This window comes from Echeneis naucrates, chromosome 9 (assembly GCF_900963305.1).
Source record: "Echeneis naucrates chromosome 9, fEcheNa1.1, whole genome shotgun sequence".
Classification (NCBI taxonomy): Eukaryota; Metazoa; Chordata; class Actinopteri; order Carangiformes; family Echeneidae; genus Echeneis; species Echeneis naucrates.
Genome location: NC_042519.1, coordinates 12,375,583 through 12,403,443, shown reverse-complemented (window position 1 = coordinate 12,403,443; position 27,861 = coordinate 12,375,583). Strand labels below are relative to the sequence as shown.

At 39.0% G+C, this 27,861-nt stretch overlaps 2 protein-coding genes across 4 annotated transcripts; one reads left to right on the top strand and one right to left on the bottom strand.

Moving 5' to 3' along the window:
- Positions 1–2,292: 2,292 nt before the first annotated feature.
- Positions 2,293–22,311, bottom strand: stpg2 (sperm-tail PG-rich repeat containing 2). 3 transcript variants are annotated; one of them, XR_003841074.1, is made up of 10 exons: positions 20,083–22,311; positions 19,947–19,978; positions 19,477–19,577; positions 18,992–19,159; positions 17,369–17,536; positions 14,743–14,858; positions 14,109–14,231; positions 10,940–11,047; positions 5,418–5,577; positions 2,293–3,505 (listed from the first exon to the last, which is right to left on the bottom strand). XR_003841074.1 is itself a non-coding variant. In XM_029509830.1 (7 exons), the coding sequence occupies exons 3-7, from the start codon at positions 19,552–19,554 to the stop codon at positions 14,195–14,197; spliced, it is 567 nt and encodes a 188-aa protein (XP_029365690.1). In that variant the 5' UTR covers positions 19,555–19,577; positions 19,947–19,978; positions 20,083–22,311; the 3' UTR covers positions 13,596–14,194. The 3 variants fall into 3 exon arrangements, 2 of the variants coding, with proteins under 2 accessions (XP_029365690.1, XP_029365689.1); XM_029509830.1 differs by lacking the exons at positions 2,293–3,505; positions 5,418–5,577; positions 10,940–11,047 and having other exon boundaries at positions 13,596–14,231; XM_029509829.1 differs by lacking the exons at positions 2,293–3,505; positions 5,418–5,577; positions 10,940–11,047; positions 14,109–14,231; positions 14,743–14,858 and having other exon boundaries at positions 15,268–17,536.
- bri3bp (bri3 binding protein) lies at positions 21,647–27,805 on the top strand. The gene is made up of 3 exons (XM_029509828.1): positions 21,647–21,978; positions 23,059–23,161; positions 23,346–27,805. Exons 1-3 carry the CDS (start codon positions 21,802–21,804, stop codon positions 23,765–23,767), a joined length of 702 nt encoding a protein of 233 aa, XP_029365688.1. The 5' UTR covers positions 21,647–21,801; the 3' UTR covers positions 23,768–27,805.
- Positions 27,806–27,861: the final 56 nt, after the last annotated feature.

The following is a 27,861-nucleotide window of genomic DNA, read 5'->3' as shown; positions in this document are numbered from 1 at the left end:
CTGTGGTGTAAAACACTCCCTCAAAGGGCAGGAACAAAACTGGCACGACATTGAGGATTGACAACTACTGCACAGGATGAGCACGGAACACATATGTTTTATTAGCTGTGAAAAGCTCCTTTCACAAAGGAGCATTTTTAAACTTCTTTTAAAGATTGCTGTAAAAAAAAAAAAACAGCATTATCTTGGATGTAATAGTTAATTCAAGCCCAATCCCTTCTGGATCACAGGGGATGACAGAAACTACAAATTGAGCATTCTTTTTTCTACCGTCATCTCAGCAAGGTATTAGAGAAATCTGATATCTACTTTCCGAGAGAAAGACATAATTTCAGTTTCTAATTACTTTTATTACACGATATAGTGAGAAAGTTAGCTATGTTTAGTTTAGCTAGTTTAAAACTATGGGAGCGAACCTCATGCAAGTCATGACATTACAAACTAAGACCAGTTATGTGGTCAGTGTAATTCAAAATAAATTTAAATGTAATTTTTAAATCACACTTTTGTCCTCAGGGTCTTAGTTTAGCTCTCCATGTAAAATTTTCTGCCTTGTGCAAATGATATGCTGAATTACCCTTTAAACTTGGCATAGTTTGCAGTGTTACAGTAGGATCAGTTCTAGCGACCTTCGCCTCAAGATGTAGGTAACACATCTAACCTTTGGAGTTAATCAGATTAAACAACAGCTTGTACCCAGAAGGGAACTTGAAAATACAAATTGTGTAGCTTGAATATTAAAGCGTTGTTGCGTAGACTTTAGCAGGAAATTTACATAATTTTCTCCTAAACAATTTTTTCAATGCTAAGGTCGGTGAAATTCAATTACTAACCCTCACAACCAGCTGCTTCACATTATTTATGCGCACGCAAACACAATCCTGTGTCATACAGAGCAAAAAAATACAGCTTTTACAATCAAAATATTGTCACTTCTTCAAATGTAGCACCGTTGCTGCTGTTATTAATCTGATGACATTGACATGAACATCAAGCACTGCATGCCTAATGGTGTTGTAATGCAAAACTGTACATACACAGATTTTGCAATACCTTCAATAGCATCACATTTGAAAAAAGGATGCAATTACAAAACATATAGCCCTAAAATAATGACGCTGAAATTACAGTGTTGGGCTGTTAGTAGGGGTGTGCCAAAAAATCGATTGATATAAGAATCGTGATTCTCATTTACGACGATTTAGAATCAATTTAAAATGTCCCAAAAATCGAAAAAAGAAAGAGATTCAACCGTCCTTGTGGAAGGCAAAGATTTGGACTCATTTTGTTTTTTTACCTAGAGCCCTATAAAATTCATTTTATTTTTTCCCAAATTCCATGTAATTTTTTCCCCAATTAGTCCCATATTTGTTTTAAATTTTTAAGAATTCCATTTTGAGCATTTTATGCAAATTTAACCTTGAGAGAGTGTTTTATGTAATAAAATATAGACAATTTCTTCAGTTATAGCTGAAACCTTTAATGCTTCCACACATTTAAGCAAAAACATAACGATAAAACAATGAAACATACGTTCCACAACTTTGGTGTAACAACTGTAAACTTTTTAATTTCTTCTCTCCCCAACTGACATCTCCATTGAAGCATGTGATAGTCAACCTCTTTGTGTTGAGCTCTGTGAGTGACTCTCGTTTCACTTAGCACTTAATTACCCCTCAGAGAATTTTCCTGACAGATACGTTCCTTTTTATTCTGAAAAAAAGACCGGGATCCGGTCTCTGTGGGGGGATCCAGTCTCTTGTCTCGTTTAGTCTCTAGAGGGGTGCATCCTGGGGGGGCAGCAATCTCTGGAGGGGGGTCTGGTGTCTCGTCTAGTCTCTACTCTCTGCAGGGGTCCAGTCTCTGGTCTGGTCTAGCCTCTAGCCTGTGGAGGGGTCCGGTCACCGGTCTAATCAGGTTCAGTCTCTGGAGGGGTGCCATCACCAGTCTAGTCTGGTCTGGTCTGGTCTAGGTCCTGGGGGGCCATTCCTTGCCGTAGCCCAGTCCATTACTCCTCACCAATTAACTCATTAACTTAGACATGTTCACACCGGGAATCAAACCGCAACATTCTTATTGTGGGGCAGCAGTGCTAGCCACTGTGCCACCATGCCACTCAGGTCACCACATACATTTACATCAAGTCACCAATTAACCTAGACATGTTCCGATGCCCCCACTGGGAATTGAACCATGCCCACTACGCTCAAGTCACCACATTCATTCATTCATTCATTCATTTATTTCTTTATTTTCCTAACAGATACGTTCCTTTTTATTACGGAAAATAAACAAAACAAAAAAAGTTTAATTTAAAATGTTGGCCAGTTCCTTGTTATTCCGTGTTTATGATTAATTCAGTTTTTTTCGTGATCGCAAATTTTATGGGGCCCTATTTACCAAATGCCTGGGAAGACTGAGCTTGACACAAACAGCTGTGTCAGAAATTTAAAAGGAAACATAACAGCATCATAAACAAAAAATTCCCACTGTAAGAAAATGTCCTCAACTGAAAAACACACATTTGAACCTCCAAGGATCTGGTGTCCACATATGAGGCCTTTATAAGAGTATAACACATTACAGGTTAGATTGAAGATGACCGACAACACACGAAACAACAACACAAAAGAGAAATTAAAAGTGCATGCCATACAAGAGTTTGTGTCTTACGAGGTTAATACTACAAGTGAAATATTTTCTATTGGTCAGACTTTGAATGTTGGTTATGTTCACTAATGTTGAAATTCATTAGACAAGTACGCCAAGTGGGCAAGGGACAGGAACATCACAGGAGAAGCAAGATAACATGGAAGAGGAACATGAAACCGATTGCTATGAATTTGGCCAGTTTTCCTCAGCATAAATCAGCATTAATGGGAAGAGGCAAACAAAGAAGATAGAGACAGAAACGCAATTGCGGGAAAACAAGACCTTGTATAGTGGGTCAGGGGGTTGCAGCTGCGATGGCCTATTTTTGAAAGTCATAACTTGGCTCTATAATTCTGTCTTACTTCCTCTTTGACCTCTGCTAAGTAGATGTGAGCAAATTTACAGCATGAGAGTGGTTGAAAAGGGGTAATAGAAAAGAAATGTGGCAAAAAACTGGGAGACTGGGAGCAGTGATGCTGCCAGACATTCTGTGGTTTTGAAAACCGCTGTTTGCTGCCGTTTGCAGCACTCCCCTGTCTTCTTTCCTGTCTGAATACAAATATACAACACTGTGACAAGGATGTGAAAAGTTTTATGTTGGACTCAAGTAACAAGGCTTTGTATTTCAGCTCAGTTAATATCAGGCTATATATCTCTTCAAGTAGGAGTTAATGAAGGACTACATTGATGGATCGTCCTACCTCATACTGTCCTGGACTAGGAGCCTCTATCGATCCCTTGTTGGGGAAGAAGGAGTTGCGTTGAGCAGTAAAGCCAAAGCCTCCCTTCCTGCTTCGCTCTTTAAAACTCCCCTGGGCTAAACCATGATCAGACACATTATAGGATCCTGGACCTGGACAGAATACAGACAGGAGAATTTTTCAGTGTGTTTGTCAAGTGCAATTTTTACACTGTTCTCTTTTCACTGATATGAGATTAAATGATCAAATATTGCACCCTAAGGGATCAGTGGCTGGATTATTTAATATCCCTGGAACCAATAAATGCTGCTCTCTCTAAACCTGATTGAAACAATCATTAGATACATCTAGCAAAGGCGTGACTCTGGCTTTGTGCCTTTATTTTTGCAGCATGTATGCACCATCCATGATGCCTGACCTACACTTGTACAATACTAATATATGGAGACTCATGTTCTCAGTTTTGTCAGTTTTCCAAATTCCCCTCTGCATTGAGCACTGGTGGTTGAGTGGTTTAGAGCACGCACCAAGTCTTTGCAGTGTCAATGGTTCAAATCTGACCAGGAACCTACACTGCTGGTCATTCCCCTCTCTCTCTCTTTCCTGTTGGTCTCTCTGCTAAAAGCCCAAAAATAAATCAGCAGTGAAGCCACATGACTGCATGTGTGAATACCTGCTTTATTCTAAGCTGGAGACTAGAAAAAAATCAGGGTGCAGAATACACATGTGTGGTACAAATAAAGAAAACGCAAGTCAATGCAGAAATGCAATAATATGTAAGGTAATATGGCACAGGTGTGGCTCAGAAAGTAGAGTAGGTCACCCACATATCAGAAGGTCGATTGTCTGCACCTCCAATCTGTCATTCCAAGTGTCCTTGGACCAGATACTAAACCCTGATTTGCATCTGATGGCTGTTCCATCACCGTATGAGTGTTTTTACAGAAGTGATGTATATACTATGTATGTGAGGCAATCAGTTAAGGTGGCAAGCATTGAAAAGCTTGTTGAGTGTTCTGTGAGATAAGAAAAGTGCTTTCTAAGTAAAGTCCATTGACCAAGACAACAGAATTACTTGCTGGCAAAAATAAAAACACACGAAAGCAATAGCATGGATTTTCGTTAATGTGCTTACAAGAATAGAATAATAATTTTGACCAAATGGAAATGTATTGATGACTACTTGTATAAAAAACAAGGAAACAGAATCTAAATCTAGCCTCTATACTATGTAAAACAATAAAATATCCGTGAAGTCAGCTATGAGACTTTAGGAATAAACTGCTGAAAAAACACCTTATCAGACTTACACTGACGCCACACTGCATTTCACCTTTCCAGAGAAATATGGGAATTTCCTCAAATCCTGTCAAACTTATAAAGGCTATGATAAAAGACTGCAAAAACAGGCATAATGTGAGTGTGGTCTGAAAGGTGGCTCCATAGACAGTACTTGGTTGGTGTTCAGTGTTCCATGTTCCATTATTATTCCATATTTTGACAAAGGCTACAGTTTTAATTGATTATTTTGATTACATTGATAATTTATTTTTTTCTTTTTTTTTTTACATAAAAAGCAAATAGTGACAAGGTTCAACCAACCTTTGATCTCTAAGACTAAATACTTTGGAAAAGACTAATACCCTCCAACAGAATTGTTCACTCATACAAGCACAGACACACAAGCATGCAAAGACTAACATTGGAATTAACCACAGTAGTCAGTTCCCTTTCAGTTGATTTAAAAATGTTAATATAAGCTCAAAAGTAGAGCTTATTTTGTCATTTGTAACTTCTTAGATTTAATACAATGGCCATGTCAAATTAAAGGCATAACTGTAAAAGGCCATGGGCTGTTTTAAATGAAAATAAAACAGGATTCTAAAATCATAACAAGTACTATCCTTTGACAGAATAAGATGACAGCGGACTGTCAGTGATGTCTGAGGGTGTAGATATTAAAATTCTAGCCTCTGTAATTACCTCTAAACGCTTCATTCATAACATTAATATTAAGAGCACTGACATCAGACAAGAATACCACTCCAAATCACCCATACTGACCCGGTGTGGAGCACTTTATGTGGGTAGGTGTGAAGCACACTGCAGTGATACCAAACGGGCTTTTATTTGCTCCTGTTGTCCTTTTCAGCAGCTCTAGGGCACAGCGCGGGTCATTGTATGAATCAACAGGGGGTGACAATTCTTTTGCAGTACTGAATCTCTAAAGGAGGAGATGAAAAAGAATGGGACAGATCAAGATTAGAAAGAGAAGGAACAACATGAAGGCAGGAGAATCCCTTTAATACAATAAACATGAACAATTTAATGATTAATAGCTTTTTCTGTTGCTCCAACTGAGATCAGCACTGATTTAATGCAACAAATTATTCCATTTATTTTCTTTACCTGAGGCCCACCTGGAGCATAGCAACAAATTCAACTGTGAATATCTGATTTATCCACAGGAAGAAAAAAATGATAGAGCCCCATGCCACCACACTTTCAAGGATGCCAAGCAGAGACAGAACTTGACCAAAGGCAGACTGACTGCTTGCAACATAGACAACACAGCTAAAAATCTGTAAGCATGCCATCTGTACCACAAACAGATCACAGGAAGCAAAACTAATGTAGGCAGCAACAATTTTGATTTGCATTAAAGAAAAGCCTTAATTTTAAAAGAATTGTGTGTTTAGCTTATATCACCCTCTAAGGACGTCTCAGCTTCAGTGTGACATTGTGTAACCACCCTCAACTTTGAATAGTCAAAGCTCAGTTGGACTTCTGCTTCAGTCACCATAACACACATCACTTGTCATACTATGTTCTACTGTTTTCCTTTTTCCACAAATTCCAAGGCAGAAACTGAGAAATCCCACTATTTGGAAAAAAAGAGGCAAGACAAATATTTCGAATAAGAAAAAAAAAAAAAAAGGAACTCTGAGTAACAAAGACCAAAACACATGCAGACAGAACTAAATGGTGAGATGAAGACAACATAAACAAGATGGGTTCAACAACATATTCAACCCAAAGATAAAATGCGTACAATTAGTTATGTAATGTTCTTTGAACATTGATATCAGACATGACTTCACCGCCAGGGTACACATTTTAATGTATCTGATGGTCTATCATAACAGCATGGATGGACCGAAGTGAAAAAGTTGTCTTTACTGTCCAAAATACTAAAGATGAGCTGTGTTTTTAATGTAACTCTAAATTTCTCGCAATAGAAAACATTCAAAAGGTTGTTTTCGAATGTAAGGGAGTCATAGAAAGACTTTCATATATATAAATTCTTTCAAATAAAAGCATGACCCTGCTAACAAGTCCACACACGAGAATTATATAAAATGTAATCCATTCATTGGAAACATGCCAATCATTGATTTACACTATCCATTTAAACAGGATGCAGCCTATGGAAAATTAGTTGTGGGGTAATAGAAATTGTGTTAGTAATGCACAGTTGAATTATTGAGCTTTTAGGCGAGAAGGAGAAATGGGAGGAAAAGAAGAATGAGGGGTGGCACTGGAGAAGGAAATGAGGAGAGGAGAGGCAAATGACTTAGAGGGGAAGTGCTCGAGTTAGAAATGGAGTGAGTGCGGGAACGACAAGACGTGGATTCAAGGCCAAAACAAACTGTGTTCACTCAAAGTCAGCTGTGGAGCTGGGATTTATGACCATCTGTCAGTCCAACTCTACCCTACCAGCTTTGATAGAGTCTTATACATGAACACATTTTTTTCCTCTCCAAAACTCACTGAGCTTTGTTGGCATTTCACATGAATGTTGAATCTATTTTGATCTTGGATTTTCTTTTTTTTTTTGGGTTTAACCTCCTGTTGTTCCATTTCAAAACATATTTCACAAAAAATGCCAATAAAATGTTTTAGAAAATTGTTGCCAGAGTCAAAGTGCTCTCAAAGCAAGGTGCCTCAGTGGGCACCTCGGTGACAGAATGTCTTCACGTCTGTTAATGTGGATTAATGAGGCAGCAGACTGATGGAGCAGCAGGAGTATTGAAAGTGCCCTGGTGCTCTTCTGGCACCAAACAAAACTCCCCGCCACACTCAATGTTAGAATGTTAGTTAAGGTTATTTGACATGGGGTTGTATGGGGCATTTATCCATTGTCTTGATGGTTTGTAGGAGCACACAGGAGAACAGGCACAGAAGCGAGATTGCAGAAAAACAAACAAACAAACAAACATGTTTTAGCCATCTTAAAAATAACAACATAAAAATCCAATTTGTCAACTACAATTTAAAAAATGTCATTACTTGGCCAACAGCTGCTTCCCTACATTTTCCCAACCGTTGAAATTCTTCCTACGCATAAGCACACTTCTTGCCTCACACTGCACACACACTCGATTTCTACAATGCCATGAAGCTATGGAAATATTAAAAATGCAGTTTAAACAGTTTTTTTTTTGGGGGGGGTGGTTGACATTCATCTTCTTGGCTAAAACCACCCAAGACTTTTTGTCAATATTGGCTCTGGAGCGGAAAAGAGAAGCCAAATCTGAAACCAAAGCTGATGAGACTTATACCTGCATTTTCTCTAATGACCAGCAGGGGCTGTAAAGAGAAGTCAATGGCAACATGGTCCTACTTCTGACTTGATTTATTTCCTAATGAGTTTATGGTCTCTATCTCTATTTTCAAGTCTTCTTCAATACTAAACATGAGTAGAACTAGACCATAAAGCTAGGTGTGACTCCCATGTTACTGAGAGATTGAACCACACAAGGACAGTCAGAGCAGGTCAGACCCATCCTCACTTCTAATCAATCTCCTGCAAATATGTTTTCTTCTGGTTTAAAAAAATATATAAAACAAAAGCAGATGAACAAATTACAAACTCAAGGCATCAAAATGGCAGGACAAAAATGAAATGGGGGTGGCCGCTTGGCCAAAATGCATTATTTTTCCTGCCAGAACAGCACATTGCTTAGTTTCTTTGTAGTTATTCCTGGTACTTCATTCAAACCTGTGTCAAACAGCCCAAACTATAATCAAATTATAAACCAGACAAGCACATAAAGCGAAACAAAAATTGCTGTTCACCCTAAAACTACCTGAATCTCAATTCTGTCCTTTCAGCAAGCTATCGTTTATCATAGTATATATACTACATACTGTATAATAATCATATTTTCCTGACACTACTCTTCAGTTTCATGTCTTCCTCACCAGCATCATGGCTGTCATTGGTGAAACTGGCAGTGAACATTTCATTGAGAGCGTATGAAAATGTCATGTTACACTGAACTCTGAGTCACACCTGTTTCCCAAACAAAATTATGAAAAACTTATATTTATTCTCATTACTTTGCACTCCCAGGAGGTCAGAGAGCACAGTGAGGAATCTGGGTTATGAGTTTTGTGAAGAGGCTTCAGGAGCTTTGGGCATCAATCTATTTAAAGGATATTTCTAACATATCATTTTAATGTTGGTCCCAAATCAAAAAGTGCAACTGTCTTCTTATGCTTTTCATGTAAAATGTTTTATAGCCTCAGATTTGGGCATTAAAGCTGAAACCAGACGTGAGCAGGAAGGAAAAAGATGAGAAAAAAGCACATCTGAAGGGAAAGGAGAAGGATATGGACCCCAAAGTGAAGGAAGGGGGCAACAGAATGGTAAATCAGAGAAACATGATAACTGCAAACTTAAAAAACATCCATCCAAGAGACGATTTAAATGACAAAAAAGGAAATGAAGGTATGAGCAGAGTAGCAAAGGCAAATGGCATCAAGGAAAAGTCACATTTTCACAAAGTGCCAGAGTGATGCTTTGATATAGGGAAATTGGGTAGTCAAAGAAAGGAGGAAAGGCAAAAACTGGAAGATTTCCAGCTGTTCCTATCCGCTCCTTCCTCCCTCTTTCATTCACGCCCTCCTTCCCCTATTTCCTCTCCATCCCTCCACAGGGTAACAGTATCGGATGGAACCAGAACCACAGGGAAATGAAGATCTAAGAAAAGTGACACTCTTAGTTCTGCATTGGAGATGACTTCTGACATGTGGCATCACAGGGTCGACGCACTAACACAGCATGTGGCCAGGGAAATTAGGTCAGAGCAAACTATGGCACACATACACACACACACTCAAACATCAAACAAACCTGACAATCTCGCATCTGTTGTTCCTACCAGGAAATTACCTAAATGTTTTATGTTTTAGATGTTATTAAGGTAATTGTAGGAAACCTTGTGTGCATCTGTTAATTTGCATGCATACTGGCAAACATGTCTACATCTGTCTGCAGTTAAAATCTGCACTGTATTTCTAATTTGTTAATATGTGTGCATGTGTGCATACACTGTTACATTGTGTGTGTGAGTGATAATTAAAACATCAGTCAGAGCATTTCACAGTAGTGAAACTGTGGGGCAGAGCCACTGAGGAGTTTAGCTATTCCTGAGACGTAAAACTCTACATTTTCACATCCTTCATCTTCGCTCCTCTGAGCCTCTTAATAAACTCATCTTCACCCCGATCTGAAGAAATCCTCCACTCTCAGCACATCAATTATAAGCAAAGCTCGACTCAGTGTCTTGGATCTGTGACTTAAGATTATATATTCCATATTAACGTCCAGGTTCTTTTGAGAAATTGTACATTTTAATCCTATAAATTATATCAGAGACATATTTTCTATAGGGTCTGATTGTTTCCTCTGCCTGAGTGCATTATGTGGAGTATAAGCTAAAAAACTTAAATTACTTTTTATTGGCTGACCAAGAGCTAATGTCAGGAGTGTTTGGTTTGGGAAGAGACAAAGCAGGGTTTACTGTCGTCCTGCATAGAACCAATTCTTCTACACAAACAGTATTTGTTAAAGTTTCTGATTCACATCATAATACTGTACCACTAATGTTTTGTTTTGGAATTACATGGAGAGATATAAGATTACAAATCAAATCAAGAAGGATGATGTGTGTTGCCAAAAAATAGGGGCCTCACCTTTATATGCACTAATTTCACAGTTGACAATATTAAGTTAACTAGATCAAAGCCACTGCAGCTAATCAGCAGCTAATAAGCATGCATCTTGGTGTTGATCTGGAGCAGGGCTGATCCACTAAACTACCTGGAGTTCACATGTCAATTAGAAGGTGACATCCTGACTACATGTTTGCACAAGGTGATCTCTTTTTACAGTACAGGCCAAAAGATTGGACACACTTTCCTATTCATTTGAATGAGAAGGTGTGTCCAAACTTTTGGCCTGTACTGTATAATAAAGATGAAAACTAATATGACCATGACCAAAATATCAGTTACACAGTAGCTCCCCTATCAAGTTTGACTCACATTCTTGTTTGTAAATATTTAAGTTTGAACCAGACAACACTGAGTAAACACCAGCATTGAATCAATGCAAAAGGAAAAATAAAAACACAAAAATATAAAGAGACCCAGTAGGACAAAGAGGTGCTACATTCTTTGATAAAGAAAATGCTCTACACAGTAAGAACAACATGATTCACCTGAAAAGGCAACCACAAACCACAGAGTAGCAAATGGCTTCACTGTGAACTGTGCAGGATTCTGTTTGCATTCTGTACCTCAGTCTGAGAAAGGAAGGGACAAATACATTTTGGTGGATTCCAACTGGACTTTGCAGGCTTCTCAAACTGACTTCTGATGTGGTACTGTCCTGGTCCTGGAACTCCCTGATGGAAAGCAGTGAGAGAGAAATGTACAATAAATCAAGTCTGATATTTGGATTGGAATATACATGCTCTGGTAATGATACTTTTCATATGAAGATGAGAACTGAAAAGACAGACAGCAGCTTGATTTCTCAGTTTTTGAGATTAATGAATGGCAAAGTCAGGTGAAGAGATAAAAGCGGCTAAGAAAATGACCAAAATGAAAAACATTAAATTGAGTAATGAAACAATTCCAGATGTATTTGGAGAAACAGAGAATGTATATTAGTGGAAGCTCATTTGTGATAAAAAAAAAAAAAAAATCCCTAGAGGAGAGCCAGGACATTTTTGCATTTATAGTAAACCCACATGATTTCTGGGCCAGAGCTAGTTTAACTAGGTCTGTGGTAAATCAGCATGGGGGGACTTTTAGGGTTCATAATCATAAATCTAGTCTTCGACTGATATACAGTCTCCTCTTTCTTTTCCCCACAGGGAGCAACACTGATTCTAAAAATAACAGGTAAAATAAAATAAAAATAAAATGAAAATAACATCATATGCGATGTCAACTTGTCAATCACAATAGATAAGGTGACAGTCAAGATATTTACAGGTCATATCAAACATTACAGTGGTACAACTCTGTCTGTTTTTTACAATAATGGCTAAACCAACATGACATGACACCAACAGCCCCAAGCCATTAGAAGCAGACTGTCTGCTGATCTCCAGGAAGTGGAGGTGTTTGTCCTGTCTCCACTGTGGTAATGACCCATCTGGTCAGTGAGCTCTGTGTGGGAGTACATACGTGTTGAGGTACTAATGGTGAAAGATAAAGTTATGGTCAAGGAGTTAAGGTGTCCAAATACACAATTTTGACCACATACAAGAGTCCACTGAAGACAAAGTTGTTGATTGAAGTCAGACGATAAATGATTGTGTTAGAAATATTTTTGTAGAGTTGTACGTCCTTGCTACTAGGAATATGTTCACTCCTCTCCATAAATCCACTCCCACATTTTTCAGACTCTGGGTACACTCAAGTTCATATGCAGGTGAGTAACTCCCCTCGAATCAATCTGTATGTGTGTGTGCTAGCCTGTCGGATTTTAAAGCTTATGTTCTACTGCCCTCTAAAGGCTCACAAATAAACTGGTGAATATGAATCATGGGGGACCGGGGTTGAAGCAATATTACATTAAATCAGCTGTACTTGAGTAAATCCAAAGCACTCACACTGATTTTGTTTGCATATGTATATCACTGTGATCTCTTAGGACACATTCCCATTTTGGAGTTTTCAATTAATTTGTCCTATGTTTAGTATGGGTTTGAATCAACAAGCTTAAGCAATACCACTCCAGTACATCAAGGCATCAAAATGTAACCATAGGCATAATAGTGTAATTACAACAACATCATGCTGTACTAAAAGAGGAAGTGTGTGTTAAAACCTGAAGGTAAGGTAGGTAGGTAGGTAGGTTCAGTAACTGTGTGGGCACAAGTGGTGCATGTAACCTATTCACAGTGTGTCTTAACATAAATATTAAATGCAAATTACACAATATAGTGCAATAGTCATGATGCCTATCAACATGTTGTTTTTCAACCCATACTAATAAAAAGAAGAAGAATGAGAAGAAGTAGAGACTCTATAGATTACTGTTTGCAGCAATTTTACAAAAAATTGATTGATTGATTGAAGCTTTACAAAAAGAAGAAGAGTTTGTTCAATACAAGTAAAAAAGGAATAAGAATAAATGGAACACTATGGGGAACAGGAGGACTGAGTAAGTAAAAACAGTAAATGAATGGGACCAAATAAATAGCAATTAAACACAATAGATAAAAAAATGTCTTCAGAGTTTTGACACTGAGGTATATAAATTTAACCTGATGTACAAGACTTGAGTAGTTCTAAGTTTAGTTCTTTCAAAAGCTTTTCAAGAGAAAAGAAAAAGGTTGGAGACCCCTCTTCTATTGTGAAAAGGTTCTCAAAGAAAAGGCTTAGTCACTCTCTGTCACTAATGGTGATCTAGAAATAAACAGCAAACCTTCTTCCACAGATCTCAGCAGTGGAGAGGACACATACCAGGTCAATAAATCAGAGCCGCATGTTAGAGCGAGGCAGTCTAAGGCCATGAAAGTGAGCAATAAAATGTTTAAATTGATTTAAAATTCAACAAGTGTGTGGGAGTGAGCACAGGGGTGATAAGCTCGAACCTTTATCCTGGAATTAAGTTGAGTGGTATCATTTGGTTTTGTTTTGGGTTTTTTTTTTTTTTTTTGTTTGTTTGTTTTGTTTTTTGTTTGTTTGTTTGTTTTGTTTTTCTTTTTTAACCAGTGGGAGATAATGCTATTTTGCTCTAAAATAGACAAGCTGACAACAGGTAAAATTGCGTAAAACCTATTACAAATCAGTGATTGATTAAAATTATTATTATTATTATTATTATTGTTGTTTGATTTTAGAGATGACATTGTGCAATCTTTTTCTTTCTTATCAATACAGCCTTTATTATAAAACATTAGCCATAAACACATCAGCAACTTGGTAATGCTATTTGATCTTGAGTAACCAGGTCAAGAGACAGAATTGAATAGAAACAAGAATAGGGCAAAGAATATTTAGGAATTACAGGGCTTGATTTTATTATTTTTGGTTGGTTGAAACACAAAACAGTGCTAAAAGAAGACTGAGAATTGTTCTTCCATTCCTTAGTTAAACAAGAAGCATGATTACTTCTTCACACTTCATTCCTGTCTTCACACATTCACCGTATCTATTATCTAAGGTAATAATGCGCCAATGTTGTATTTAGAGCACTAATGCTGGTCCCAAGAGCCAAAAAAAAACCCAAAAATCTATGAATGCAGGTTTAATAGCCACTTGTGTCACAATGGACACTGTTCAGCAAGTTACATAAGCTCACATTAAAGGACTGTGCAGCCCACAGGGACAGGGATTGATGATAAACTCTGATAAAGCTTTTATCTCATATCTCAGTTTTCATATGTCCAAACCTAGTATATAGTACCACATGGAACACTCACATATAACACATATAAACACACACACCTTCCACACCTTCTTTTCCTCTTGCTTGGACACCACAGTTCATGGTAGCGAGGGATGATAAGCTTAGCTTTGCCCTTCGATTCCTTTTAAAGATTTATGTTTTCATAGCATGTTTCTGGGATTCTGTGAGAGACAGAGATGATCACAATGTCTTGGAGAATGAAAGACACAAACAAAAAAAAAAAAAAAAATACAATAGAATCAAGACAGAGCAGCATCTTTAAAAATCACACAAAGTTGAACAAGGAAGGGGAAACAGGGTTAAGACAGTTAGGAGTGTGGGGAAGAAAAGAAGAAAGGACTGTGTATGTGCACATGGCATGCTTGCTTAAATGTACACCTTTGCTTCTATTGCTTAGCCAATTGCTTGACAAAGTGGTGTCCCGTGGTGACAACACCCATTGGTTTGTGAGCCATTTTGAGGCCTCAAGTTTGTAATGTGGTCGGCGGCATCTTGTTTTTTTGAAACCAAAAGGAACTGAATTATAGTTTAAGTGAATTATTGAAAAAAAAAATCTAATTACCATCAGACTACTCGTTTGACACTGATACATAATGAAAATAAATGTTGCTATTAATGAGTTATTAGTACTGAGAAGACATTCCATTTTGTATTATGACATTGGATACTCACATCTCAGGGTAATATTGTGCTGGACCTGGTCCAATTGCCACTGTCACATCACCGCTCTTCCCAGTAATGTCGCCAAAGCGGACCCCTTTACACTTCTGTGCAGAACTTATCTCTGACTGGAGAAAAAGAAGAAGAGACCAGAAAGACACCCAGTGGAGACAAGGAATGGGCCGCTGCTGAACAACTGGGAGAGGCTGTGTTTGGAAATGAGTTGGTCACTTAAAGGCACGATGTGTTAAGATTTTTCTCAAATTTAACGCAGTGTGCTACAAAAACAAAAAATTATTTAACACAACTTTTTTATTTATTAAATTTCTTTTATAAATCCATCTGTGAGGTGCACGAATGACACCAAAGAAGGAACCCTAGTTATTAGGATGGACTAACTGACATTAGCACCCTGGCCTAGGCTGAAAATAGCATGGAGAGGTAAAAATGAAATATGCCTGTCGAATGCATGACACAAGCAATAGTTACTGGTAAATCAGTTTAACTGTGTTAAATAAATAAAAACTAAGCACTTCATTTGTAGCCATATGAGGTTTAAGATTTGCTTGTGAGCTGACATAGGTATTTGTAGTTGTTTATGATGTATTTAATTTTTTTTTTATTTAAATGCAACTCCTTTATTTATAATCCATGATAAATGTTTTCAATTATTTTTATAGTCTTCATGAAAACATAAGTAAATAGAGTGAGCAGTTCCTCAAGCGAGGCTTGATTCAATTCAATTAATTTTAAATTCCTGACACTGAAGGAAGTCTACATCTTGTCCCTCATTTTTAAAACAACCATATTAAATTGAGAGGCAGAGTTTGAAAAACAACTGTGATTGAATAAAAAAAATCCAAGCACCCAAGATTTGTCTGGCTTTTTTCTAACCTTTTCACTGACCCAACCATCTTTTCTGTGAGCAGGCTATGGGAGGACTGGCAGGGAGTCTCAAAAAGTTTCTAATTCCATATGGTGTATGTGGACTTATTTCAACTTCAACGGCGACTGGAGGATGAGGATCTGAGGTTTACCATGATCTCCCAATCCAATTTTGAGCAGGGGAGAGAGGAAACAAGGAAACAAGGATGTTCAGATGCTTAAAGTTAAAAAGACAGACACAACTGTTCTGCCTTGCACAGACACGTACAAGCACCATGATGGTATCACAGCTGGCATTGAGTCCAAAGGCACAAATTGCCTGTTTATGTCAAGGAAAGCTTTTAAAAGGAAAAACAAAAACACAGCTAGTGGGTATGAGTGTATCTATTCAGCTTTGATAAAATGCAATGGCAAACTATTTATTAATTAAATTGGAATGAAAAAAACTCCACAAATTAAAGTTTTCCACAGTAAGGCAGTATGTAGGCAGGATCCTGCAGATTGAAATTGCTGGTGTTGCTTTCCCCAAACATATACACAACCCAGCATGGGTCTGACTCTGATTCAGGTTCTGTTGAGAAGACACTGTTGTCCAGATCACTACTTCCTGTTCACATCTTAACACCAAACACCGATTGATTCTGTGGGGAGCAGCCTAGAGTTGATGTTCATCTTATTTACCGGTAAACAATGGAAGTATTTTTTAAACAGATGCTGCTGTTGCTCATTCATTGTCCAGTAAGAAAGTACTGTAATTTTAGCTCCTCAGGTTTCCCATTTCTTCAGTAGTGTACACAGTCTCTTATACACATCACCATCCGGCCAAATGTGTTATGAAAATCTGCCAAATCCAATACTACAAAATCTGACAAACAATCTTATGGTGATACTGTTCTAATTTAGTCAAATATCAGTACCGGCCAATGACTCTACACAATCAAGCTTACTGGTCTGTCTATAATTCTATGTAAGGTGTAAGACAATGTGATGATACAGACTTGACCCATAAGTACAGGGCAAAGGGATAAAACCGATTCCCATGTTTTTGAACATTCAAACAGAAAATCAAAGGATGTTCCTGAAAAGACAGATATGACACAGAAAGGAACACAGATGTTTGTCTAACACAGAAAAGACTGTGTCAGACGAAGGGACAAAGGGATGGAAACAGCCTGAACTTTCAAAGGGGTAGCAACAGAAGTTGAGCTGGAAAGAGAGGGCTGTGGATGGATGCACTGCTGATGGCCCTAAATCACAGCATGCCTCTGTGGCTGCTCCGCTGTGTTGACACAACCTCGGCCAACACTCAAGGACATTGTTGACTTCCTCTGGTCATTAAAAGATGAAAAATTACTAAATTGAGAGCCAGACCAGCAGGCGTGTGCATTATTTTAAGTGAATATTATAATATAGCTTGAAGAATAATTACTAATGGCGCTCTTTGTTGGCATGTAAAATTGATGAGCATTGGTGCTCTGTGGCTTTTTTTAAGTGGAGCTGCATTCATTAGCTATGGAAATGGATTTTGGGCCAACTGAATGAGCTAAGGTGGGGGTTCAGCGGTGCATTAGATCTGCCTAACACTAATGGAACTTGCCTCGCAGGCAGAGTAAGTACACTCTTGTACACACTCACACGGACTAATGAAAACACACTTGCGTGCACAAATGAGCACTTCACATTCTCTGATGGATGTATATTCAAACTTCAGCAGGAGTGTACATGTGTATGTTATGTGTGTATTTGTCTTTACCCGCAATGGATTGTAGTAGGCTGGCCCCAGGGTTGTGTCCCTAGGAGGGGCCTGTTGCTTACGGAGCACACCCAGGATGTCCTTCTCGTAGCCATAAGCCTGGCCCGGGGAAGGAATGGAAGGAATATCTGACTGACGAATCAGCAGCAGACTTTTTGCCTGCAGCCACTGCTCGGAGGAAAAAAAACAGGAGAAAACACAGCGAGAATGAGAAGGGAAGTCAGGGTGTGCGATGGAGAGGATGCCCTAACTTATAAGGTAGCTTAGCACTGCCCTGGGGCAATTTCATTTGAGACTGAAGAAGGGACTGAGACAAAGAGAGGAGGTGTAAAGGGAGGCAAAGGATAAGAAACAAAAGAGTTAAAGAAAAAAGTATGAGAATTGGAGAGATAGCTTCTAAGGGAACAGAAATTAAGACATCTGTACCAAAATACAGGGGAGTCAGTCTACTAACTTCCTCTAGCTCAGAGTATGGTACATCTGTGTGTGTAGGGGTGTGTACACGCATTGTGTGCATGTGTGTGTGCTATTCAGATATTTACAGATAGCATAAATAGAGAAGAGTGCTAGGATAACCTCTACAAACAATCTATAATTTTTGGTGATGATGTTCTTCCATTCTCCATTTGAAGTGAGCTTATCATCGGTATCAGTTTCAATCAGATAAAAGCCTTGAGCTCAGTGTTAACTCAGACTTTTCCTTTGTTTGTTGACTCTGTAATTTCACATAGCAGGAAACTAGAAAGAGAAACTTCAGGCTGAACTTCATATGTTCCACTATCACTGCTAATGAAGCTGGAGGCAACTGGACAGGTTACTTCACATGTTTTCTTTTATATCATGAAAGGTATTAAGAGAACTAAAGAATGAAATGATTGGCATGTTTATCAATGCTCTGTCTTGAGCTCTCAGCTCTGCTGATACATGAAGGGTTTAGTTTTACAAATTAGGATTTACAACAGCACAAGGGTCTTTTTTTACACTGTAGCTGAATATGAATAAACCTGTCAAAGGGAATTGTCAAAATATGCTTTTTACTTGACAACAAAAAGAAAAGTGAGAAACTTAAGGCATTTACAATAAACATAAACTTGACACTCAGCTTTCTCCAGGGTCTCACTGCTATAAGTAATTAAAATGATCATACAGAATGGAATGACACAACTGTCATCTATGACAACTAAACTTGACATCACACCAGCCTGTGCATGGACTTTCAGAGTAGATTTACAGCTCCATAAAACAGTATAGGTAAGAAATGTAACTTAACATTCCAAGCCTGAATTATACTTTACATTTCTGTATAAACAATGAAGATATTATCAGTTGAAAAGGTGAGACTCAAGTAACTGATGATTCTCTCTCTGTCTCAATTATATTTCATGATTACTGTGCCTCTCATACTGAAAATAAACCAGAATGAAAACGATGAACTCTCATCAGCACTAAGAATTACTTGCTGAACCATTAGATGGCTTTTTGACAAGTATCTTTAGCACATATAACACTGCAAGTTAACAAACAGAAGACTTGTACGTGCTATAAAGTCAACTTGCATTAAAAAATAAACCTAAACACAAATCCATGATTAATTAATGTTTTACTCTTTATCCATACACTTACCATCTTACTGCCAAGCTTTCCAGCCTGTCCTGCAACTGCCGTCATAGCCCCGAGCATATTTGCTGAGGCAGGCATCACGCTGTAGGCCACTGGCCCAGGAACCCATGACACTGTCTCCTCAAAACGCTTGGAGCGGTTCTGAAGATTGCAGCCACCATGGATATTTTTCTGAAGAGATGAGGAATCAACAGAAAGACAGAGAGAAGACTGCAAATGAACACATGTTTAGTATGACCAGGTCCAAAAGACATCTTCAAAATTTCTACTTGCATCTCCCTAGTTGGTCTTTTTCCTACATTGGTGTATAAGGAAATAATTTATCACCCCAATATCCCCCTTCTTTCATACATTCCTGTCTTGGGAATAATATCAGACTGCCTCAACTTTGAGCCACATCTTCCACCCTACCCATGGAATCGGTGGCTCTAGTCTATTCCAGTCTTGACTCATGTACACATAAAATGGTTTTCTCTCCACCACAGTACCTGCGTGGGTGAGGAGTCGTACTGTCCAAGTCCGGGTATCCTCTCAGTAGATGTGACTAGTGACTCTCTCCTGGTCATGGGCGTGAATGGAGCATAGCCATCTGCAATAAATAAGCACATAAAAGGAAAATGGGCTGTTTATTCAGGAGAAAAAATATTCAGTCTAAACAAGATCTTGTGCTTTGTGTTTGCTTATTAAACTGCACTGATGTCCCTGAACTAAAACTTGTTGACAAATCAACAGAAGCAAACCAAATATTTTATTCACATCCCTTCACCTGAACAGGCTTACAATATTTAGTTCTAACGTTCTCCCATCTTTCCAATAAATGAATAGCCACATTAGACGTTGAATTTTACCTTGCCTTAAAGTAGCTTCTTGTGTGGCATTTTAATGTATAGAATGACATGTTCATTTTCGCACGTACTTGTATGAACAGAATTTAGTGGATGTTTAGATATAAACTTACTAAACACAGGGCCAACTGAAGAAGAGGTGCCGCTAAGAAGAAAATAAAGATGGGTAATTCATTTGGTCATGTGGTCTGCAAAAACGTACTTGGGTCAATTCACAGAGGCCCTGTGGAGTTTGCACTCTTGGGTTACCTGTGGATACTCTGGCTCTCTCCCACAGCACAAAGACATGCAGCTGTCGGCTGTTTGGTGACTCCACACTGCCGCAGGTATCTCTGTGTCGATAAACCGGTGACCTGTCCAGGGTGGACGGCGCCATTGTCAGCTGGGATCAGCTCCAGAGACCGACGGCGGCGGAGATAATTGCTCGATGGATGTGAGCTGCATCACCTCAAATTTTGGATGGTCCAAAAAGTATCGGTGCCGTTCATCAAACTGTCTGCTTTATTCGTTTAATTATAAAGTCGTTTTCACCAACGGCGTTAAAAAAAAAAGAAGAAGACATAATCAATTCATTAATCGGGTGTATATTTTGATTGTCAGCCTTGTCGAGGTGCAACCACGGTCAAATCCTACCATCTAGTGGGTGAATTTAATGTGACATAGGAACGGATGGGCGCCTCTCTCAGAGGGCCAATTATTGCTCATTTAAAGAGAAAAACTACGCCTGAGCAGCACCGTGTTTTGCTTATTTCCCTATTGCTAACAACTCTTCCAGCATGGGGCCACCTGTCTTACCTTATATCGTCCTCAACTATTATCCTGTCTCGTAGTGTGGTGAAGATTTTTGTAATGAAAACTCCGGGGAGAGCCATCCAAGTCACAACGATCTTTCCGGAGCTGCTGAGCATTTATGTAAATTCCTGTCATGTCTAACAAGCAGGAGGTCCGTCTTGCACTTATTTAGCAAAGGTTAATTCCCAAGGCATACACCGGGTGTCCAGTAAATCAGGACCAACAACAACAGTTATTACCGTCTATACTGTCGCTCAGAGGACATATTGCCATAAACCATCACTCTAAATCATTTATATGCCCAGGGTATGATCTGTGTTTCTAAAATTGAACAGCCTTGTTTCTAAAACTGTATTACAATGCAGAAGTGCAGATGTAATTGGTTTATAGCAAGAGACAGTGGATAAGCATTGCAACCACGGAATGGTTTTTAATTTCCACTGGTGCAGGGTTCCGCTGCCTCATTGAAGATAGTTGGTGACTTAATGAGAACCTGGAAGTGAAGTAAGGGTTCTTAGGATGTGCAGAGAAAACTGCGGAGATCCGTGCGCTTGATGCCACCGTCGGGATGAGAGGGCAGAGAGAAGTCAGGAAGAAAATGGAAAATGAAAATGGAGGCTGACGAACCAGTGGAGGGCAGCCATCAGCTACAGTGACTCCAATTGATGGTGGTACCTCCAATGATACTGGGAAATGTCAAGCTTACAGAGGATATGCGTTTAAAAAAGAAAATGATATAAATGAATTTGATAACTCTTTATGTTCATTTGTTTAGCTGGTTTTGTCAATCAATGGGTGTGTAAAGTGCATAACTTGAATTAAAAGCAGCAACAAAGTCGATAAAAGAAGATATTGCAATCACGATGGTATCGTCCTCGTTGTCCGAATGCAGCGCAATTTGCTTAAAGTCGGTTTGGTCAATCAAGTGGAGTAACAATGAAGTTATCTGATCTGGCTCATTGTCTTTAGCCGTAACACACGACGAGGAGTAAAGTCGGTTTACGGAAGCGTGACGTTACGAGGTAGCGTTGAACGCCACACGGGTATCTCCACCATCACAGCCGGTCCGCCGCCCCCCTCCCTCCACATCAGGCAGCTAGCTCCCCGGTGTCCTCCGCCTGGAACCGAACCATTTTCATACACATCCCCGCGTAACATCTCGGAGCCCCCGGTGCCATGAAGAGAATCCGGTTTTTCGTGGTTTTCTTGGTGCTTTCCTCGTCGTTGCTGTGCACGGCCGAAGCGGCCAGGAGCAGGACTAGCAACCAGAACAGCTTCCGACGGGCAGCTAACGGCATCTACCAGACCCTGAGCAGTGTTTTCGGGGAGGACAACATCCGAGGGTTATACAAGGTCAGTGTGGATGGAGATGGGGGAGGCCGCCCGTACCACGGGGGTGTCGGTCCGTCCGGCGGGAGGTCTGAGCATGGCGAACAGGAAGCGAATGCGCACGGGCCTGGCTAACAATTTAATGGATGCCATTTTGAAAAACATGACATTTATTGCAATGTTTTTACCCGCCTGTGTAAGGTGGTGCAGCCTCGCTGTAGACACTGCACACTGGACTGTAATCAGCATGTTTTTCCTCGATTTGTTGAACAGCTCATTTCACTCAGCTCAGGTATCTGATGTCAGGTCATATGTCATGAAGCATTAATGGTTGGGGCCATCACGGCTGCTTCTTTATGCCGACTTGACACCCACACCCGCATATATACCAGCTTCCTGTTAGTTTGGGCTCTCATTGGTTCAGCTGCACTTCCTGCTTTTTCAAACTGTCTCCAGTGTGTGGCCGGTAAAAACCAAAATCAGGGCCTTACATGTTAAATCTTCGTATGTGATCATCTGATCGGAGTGGAAAATAGTAAAGAAAAAATGAAAGAATATAATTTGTAAATCTCCTTTCTGTGTTTACATTGAAGGCCTGTGAGCCACAGTTTGTCTGCTTTACTGCTAATAAGTCACTTCAGATTGACAGATTATAGCTAAGAATAGAGAAAAGCCATCAGGTGTGTAAGGTTAGGGTTAGGAGTGTAAAACAAAGGACTGATGCTCAGTTCATTCTATTAATTTAATTTAAATAAAACCAATTTCCAGGTGAAGTCAGTGACCTATATCTGACTTCACTACGCTGGAAGCCTGTCAAAGAGTGTCAAAGAGAAGGACAGAGATGGCATACTGTTCAAAAGACAATTTTTTCCTCATCTATAATAAAACTGTTGTCACATCTCCAAATCCATTCTAGTTAAGTTGTAATTCAATCCTACTTTCCTCACTGCAGGCTACATAACACACATAGCAGATATAAGGAGCTGAAACATTGCTTATCTTCGTATTGAGAAATGCATACACATTATGGACAATGATCACATATGTTGTACAGAATGGTACAGAACACTTTCACTCATTAGTCTTAGTTTTCTGTGTCTTCAGTTTTTCTCCAAAACAACAGAGAGATTTGTTCACGGAGTGGACTCATTTCTGGACACCATTTGGAAGATATGGTCGGATTTGCTGGATGTGATGGGCATTGACTGTAAGTCCTTGAAAGTAATCATAATATTGTATTGTTAGAAAAGTCACAGATAGAAGAATGGACTTAGAGAATGAAGCATGTCACAAGTTCAAATAGTAATCTTAAATGCTTTGAAATAAACTCACTCACTTCAAAGCAGAGGGCATAACTTGTGTTAATTTCCTGTTGTCTCTTTCTCTATTAGCCTCAAACCTCAGCCACTACTTCAGTCTGACATCTCTCACCAACTCTCCAGCACGCGCCCTCCTCCTAGTTGCTGCGGGACTGTTGGCCTACTGGCTTCTCTCCATGTTCCTGGGAGGTTTCTTCTATTTGCTGCATGCTGTGTTTGGCCGTTTCTTCTGGCTAGCTCGTGTCACCCTCTTCGCCCTGTCCTGTCTTTACATCCTGCAGAAGTTTGAGGGCGATCCTGAGCGCGCAGTTCTGCCGCTGTGCTTCATCATGGCTGTGTACTTCATGACAGGGCCTGTGGGAGCATACTGGCGTCGCGGGGGCGGGGCAGGTTCACTGGAAGAGAAAATCGACCACTTGGACACTCAGATAAGGCTGCTAAACATCAGGCTGAGTCGTGTCATAGATGGCCTTGAACGCACTGGGGACCAGTAGACATAGTTGGCAGTGAGGATGAGGGGGAGGGAGGGGATATTGTTAAAATGGCTGCATTTGATGTCAGAATGCTGTATCCTGCACACATCTGCGCAACACAACTACTGGGTATTTACAACAGTATTGTCAAATGGGGGACAAAACTAGGCTTGAAAATTACATTTAAATGGAGATTGGCGATTTTAGTTAAAAGATACCTAACAATCCTCAGAGGTGTGGACAGTTAACTTGGAGCTCATGCAAATCAACCAAACAGTTTTTGTGTGGTTTTTTTTTTTTTTTTTTTAATCTGTTTTGTTTGTTTGTATGTTTTTCTGTGTGCCTCATGGCTTTGAAAGTTTTTTGCTATATTTGATGAAGTTAGAGAGATGTCTGTGATTTTCTAAATGCTGGTCCAATACACCTCAGCCATTTTGAGAAACTACTGAGCTGAGGTTTGAATTTTAGTGTTTGGATTACTATTGTCAATGCTTGTGCTGAACAAATAAGCAATTATGATGTGTGCTTGTTTATTTTTATCCTTGTGAATAACCTGGTGGTGCGTTTCTTAAACAGGCCATCCGCCCCCACCCCCACCTCATGCTTTTGAAATAATGTTGAAGAAGGAAAGGGCAGAGTGTACGATGCTGGGTACAGATACAAATATTGTGCTTCTAATATTTACAAAATCTTAAGGTGTTGGATATTTGTCCATAGTAAGATTTATTTATTCCATTTCCATTCCTAATTTTCAAATTATGTAGGAATAGTTTATTTCATTATGTCACAGTGCTACACTGACACTAGTTTTATATCAGGACCTCCTTTTCTTGTGTGAATGTGTGTGTATATGGTGAATAAGCAAACACATCTGAGGATTCCACTCAAATGTGTGTTCAAATGAGTGCACTGAATTAAGAAATCACCATCAGACTTGGAGAAAATGAAGACAGAAAGCAATATCTCAGGGACTTGACCAACACGTAATACAAATTAGAAATGAGATACTAAAATTATATCTTTGTCTCTGAGTGAGTTGACAGTTTTTCACATATGGTCTCAGTATCTTAAAGTGCTAGTGTTTTTGTGTCAGGTCAAAAATTGGATTCATACTGTATTTTATGACTAAATGCAGCTTTTCATTCATAATTTCATTGCAGATAATTACTGTAAAGATTTGAACTATAATTAATAATTAATTAATTAATAATTTTTTATATTTTAATGTAATAATGTGTGTTAATGCACAAATCCATAAATAAGGTGTTGAAAAAATTCACACTAACTTAGAGTCTGATTTGAATATCTTTAATCTTCTTGATGCGTTTGATTCTTTGTGACAAAATATGATTTGCATTGTGCAATCCTAAAAATGGCTCTACTCCCCTGTGGGTACAGGATCAATAATTTAATAATAGGTTGTCTGACCAGCCTGATTGGTTCACACAGTATATTGTTCTGTTTACAACGGCGCCTTAGACACTGGCTTGGTGTGCATTAATGTAGTCCGTTTTTTTTTTTTTTTTTTTTTTGTTTGTTTTTTTAATATGTTTGTCATCTGGTATTGTCCAAACAGGTTGAGCACTGTTTTGTTTGTTTTGCCCTACTACGCATTACTTTGTTAATTTTGGCATCATATATTCATATTCCCCCTGGAACACGTAATGTAAATCTAATTTATAGAATCTGGACACATGCTTTTATACAAATGACCCTAATGCTGTGCGTTTGCTTTCACTGTCTCGTGAAAGATCGACTAAAGCTGAAAATGTCAGCAATGCAGGATGGCTGAAGTCATCAGAGGGTTCTTATGACACTATTGAGGCCTAAAAAAACTCCCCAATATATCTACTCTTTACACAGATAAAGAAATCCAGCTACTATTACTACATGTCAGGTACTATATGGGATGTTTCTCTCAAATATAACGGTGCACTGTTAACAGCTCTCTGGAGGTGGAGCGTGCCGCATCACTTTAATACAGTACAAGATACAGACACACGGGCTATTTCTCTGTATATTCTGATAATTACAGATGTGGTATACGTGGTTTTTCATACATTTATACAGCTGACTTCAGATTCTCATTCCACCCATTGTCTCGCCTTCATCTTCATCTTGGCCTAAGTGCCAGCTAAATTCCCATGCAGGTTTTTCCCCTGCAGTAAACCATCCCAGGTAGCTGCCAACAGCCAAAGTCATCTGGGATTTTCTTGCATGCTATGTTTTTATGCCTATAATGTTATGTTACATGTTGTTGACTGGTTCACAGCACTGGGAGATTTGATTCAAGTCAGACTTAAGTCAGAAATGTTTTTGGATTTTGTGCTCATGACAGGACACTTGGGACTGATAACTTTTCTCTCATCTGGCTCCCAGTAGAATATAAATTCTGGCAAGTCTAGAAATTACCACATAGTAAGGAAAGTGATTTTCACTAATATATGCTCTGTTCTTCCACCATGTTAGATGTGAATCTGACGTATGAGCAGTCATGAACAGAAACATGATGTAGTCATGGTAATAACAGGAGGACCATTAATAACACCTGTAGCAGGGAGGGGCTTTCAGTCACAGATGTGGACTGTCATTACATTCCTACAAGGATTTCTAGCTCATAATGAAACCTGAACGTTGACGTACAATAAGTTATTTCATGACCACTGTCTTTTAACTCGTTTAAATCTGGAAACCGAGGTTTATCTTTATCAAGTTCATATTCTTGAGTGGTTATTTGCTTGATCGGAGCTGTGACTCATCTTGCTTGACTTCCTAGCAGGGACTTGACCCACTTCACCACAGTAACTTAGTTCTTGTTTGAAACTTGAGAGCGTCCTGTGACTCTGTCCCACCTCTGCTGCTTAGGTAGAGAGCCCTTCCAAAATGTGATGCATAAGCCACACGTTAATTATATTGGGGGTTTGTATAACGGGTCTTATTTTTCTGTACCATTGCTGTTTACATTTGCCCTGGCACTGAACTGGACTGTGCAGACCAAATAGTCACATCTATGAGGGCTATTCCACATTTAAAGATCAAACTGGACATAAACCCTCAGAATTGTTTTGTCTCGTTTTACCCATCAGACCCATGCTGTCGGTGTTATCTGAAAGTTGTTTTTTTGTTTGTTTATTCGTTTGTTTTTTAGAGGAGTTTAGGATTGGTGACTTGTAGTATGTGGTTACACCAACAGTCTGTAGCCAGTGAGCTGTGTGTGTTTAAATAATGACGAGTAATTTATGAAGGTATTCAAGTGATGAGAATGAATCACGTATGTAAATGAAGGATGCTTTTACCCACTTTTCCAGTGGCACAGCACTGAAGCAGCTGGGGTCAGGCTGCCATGATTGTATTACTGTATCATATTTTAAATGGAAACGTGAGATACTGTTCCTCATTTAGTTCAGGTCCTCAAAAGATTCAGGATTTTGAGGGGAAAAAGGAAGCAAAAACGAAAGTTTCTCTTCAGATGTGCTCTTACACAGTTTTCTGCTTCCTAGCACAACAAAAATGTCCTTTCAATACCAGCTTGAGAAATATTGAAATGCTCCAGGAGGGAGGTTTTAATCTCCCTTTCAGATATCATGAAAGAGACACTGTGTAAAAGTTGCCACTAGCTGTAGACCTTCTCATGTACCACTTCTTGTCACTACTCATCTTAGCAATGAGTGAATTCCACATTCAGATTACATTTATTCTGTCATCTGAATGACTTGTAATTCCAATAATTTAATGTTCAGTACTCTTTGTATTTCTATTTTTCCTTATAGCCTGCTTTTTATAACATACTGTGCCAATATTGTTTTTCATTAATTTAAGGCCATTGTTTGTAACTTGAAATTTGATTAGATGATTTTTCTTTTTTTTGTCCATCATTCAACATTTATAGACCTTTTTTATCTGAATATTTGTGTAGTTCAGTGATGTGGCAACCGCCAATCTGTTCTGCCTGCTGACGTCTTTGTGTGAGTCTTTATGAAAACCTGTTGATGCGTAGGGATTCTTTTTATGCTGCCGTGAAACGCAGTCTAGGTTTGAATAAATTAAAATACCACAGTCTGGATGAAAGTCTTCTGTTCTCTGATTGATTAATAGTGTGGACTGTGTGTAATTCC

Coding starts and splice junctions, on each gene's coding strand:
- stpg2 (XM_029509829.1), bottom strand. CDS start 19,554: ATGACCAGGAGAGAGTCACTAGTCACATCTACTGAGAGGATACCCGGA. Junction 19,160..19,476: donor ACGACTCCTCACCCACGCAG/GTACTGTGGTGG, acceptor TCATCTCTTCAG/AAAAATATCCATGGTGGCTG. Junction 17,537..18,991: donor GAAAGCTTGGCAGTAAGATG/GTAAGTGTATGG, acceptor TCCTCCGAGCAG/TGGCTGCAGGCAAAAAGTCT.
- bri3bp (XM_029509828.1), top strand. CDS start 21,802: ATGAAGAGAATCCGGTTTTTCGTGGTTTTCTTGGTGCTTTCCTCGTCG. Junction 21,979..23,058: donor ACATCCGAGGGTTATACAAG/GTCAGTGTGGAT, acceptor CTGTGTCTTCAG/TTTTTCTCCAAAACAACAGA. Junction 23,162..23,345: donor GGATGTGATGGGCATTGACT/GTAAGTCCTTGA, acceptor TTTCTCTATTAG/CCTCAAACCTCAGCCACTAC.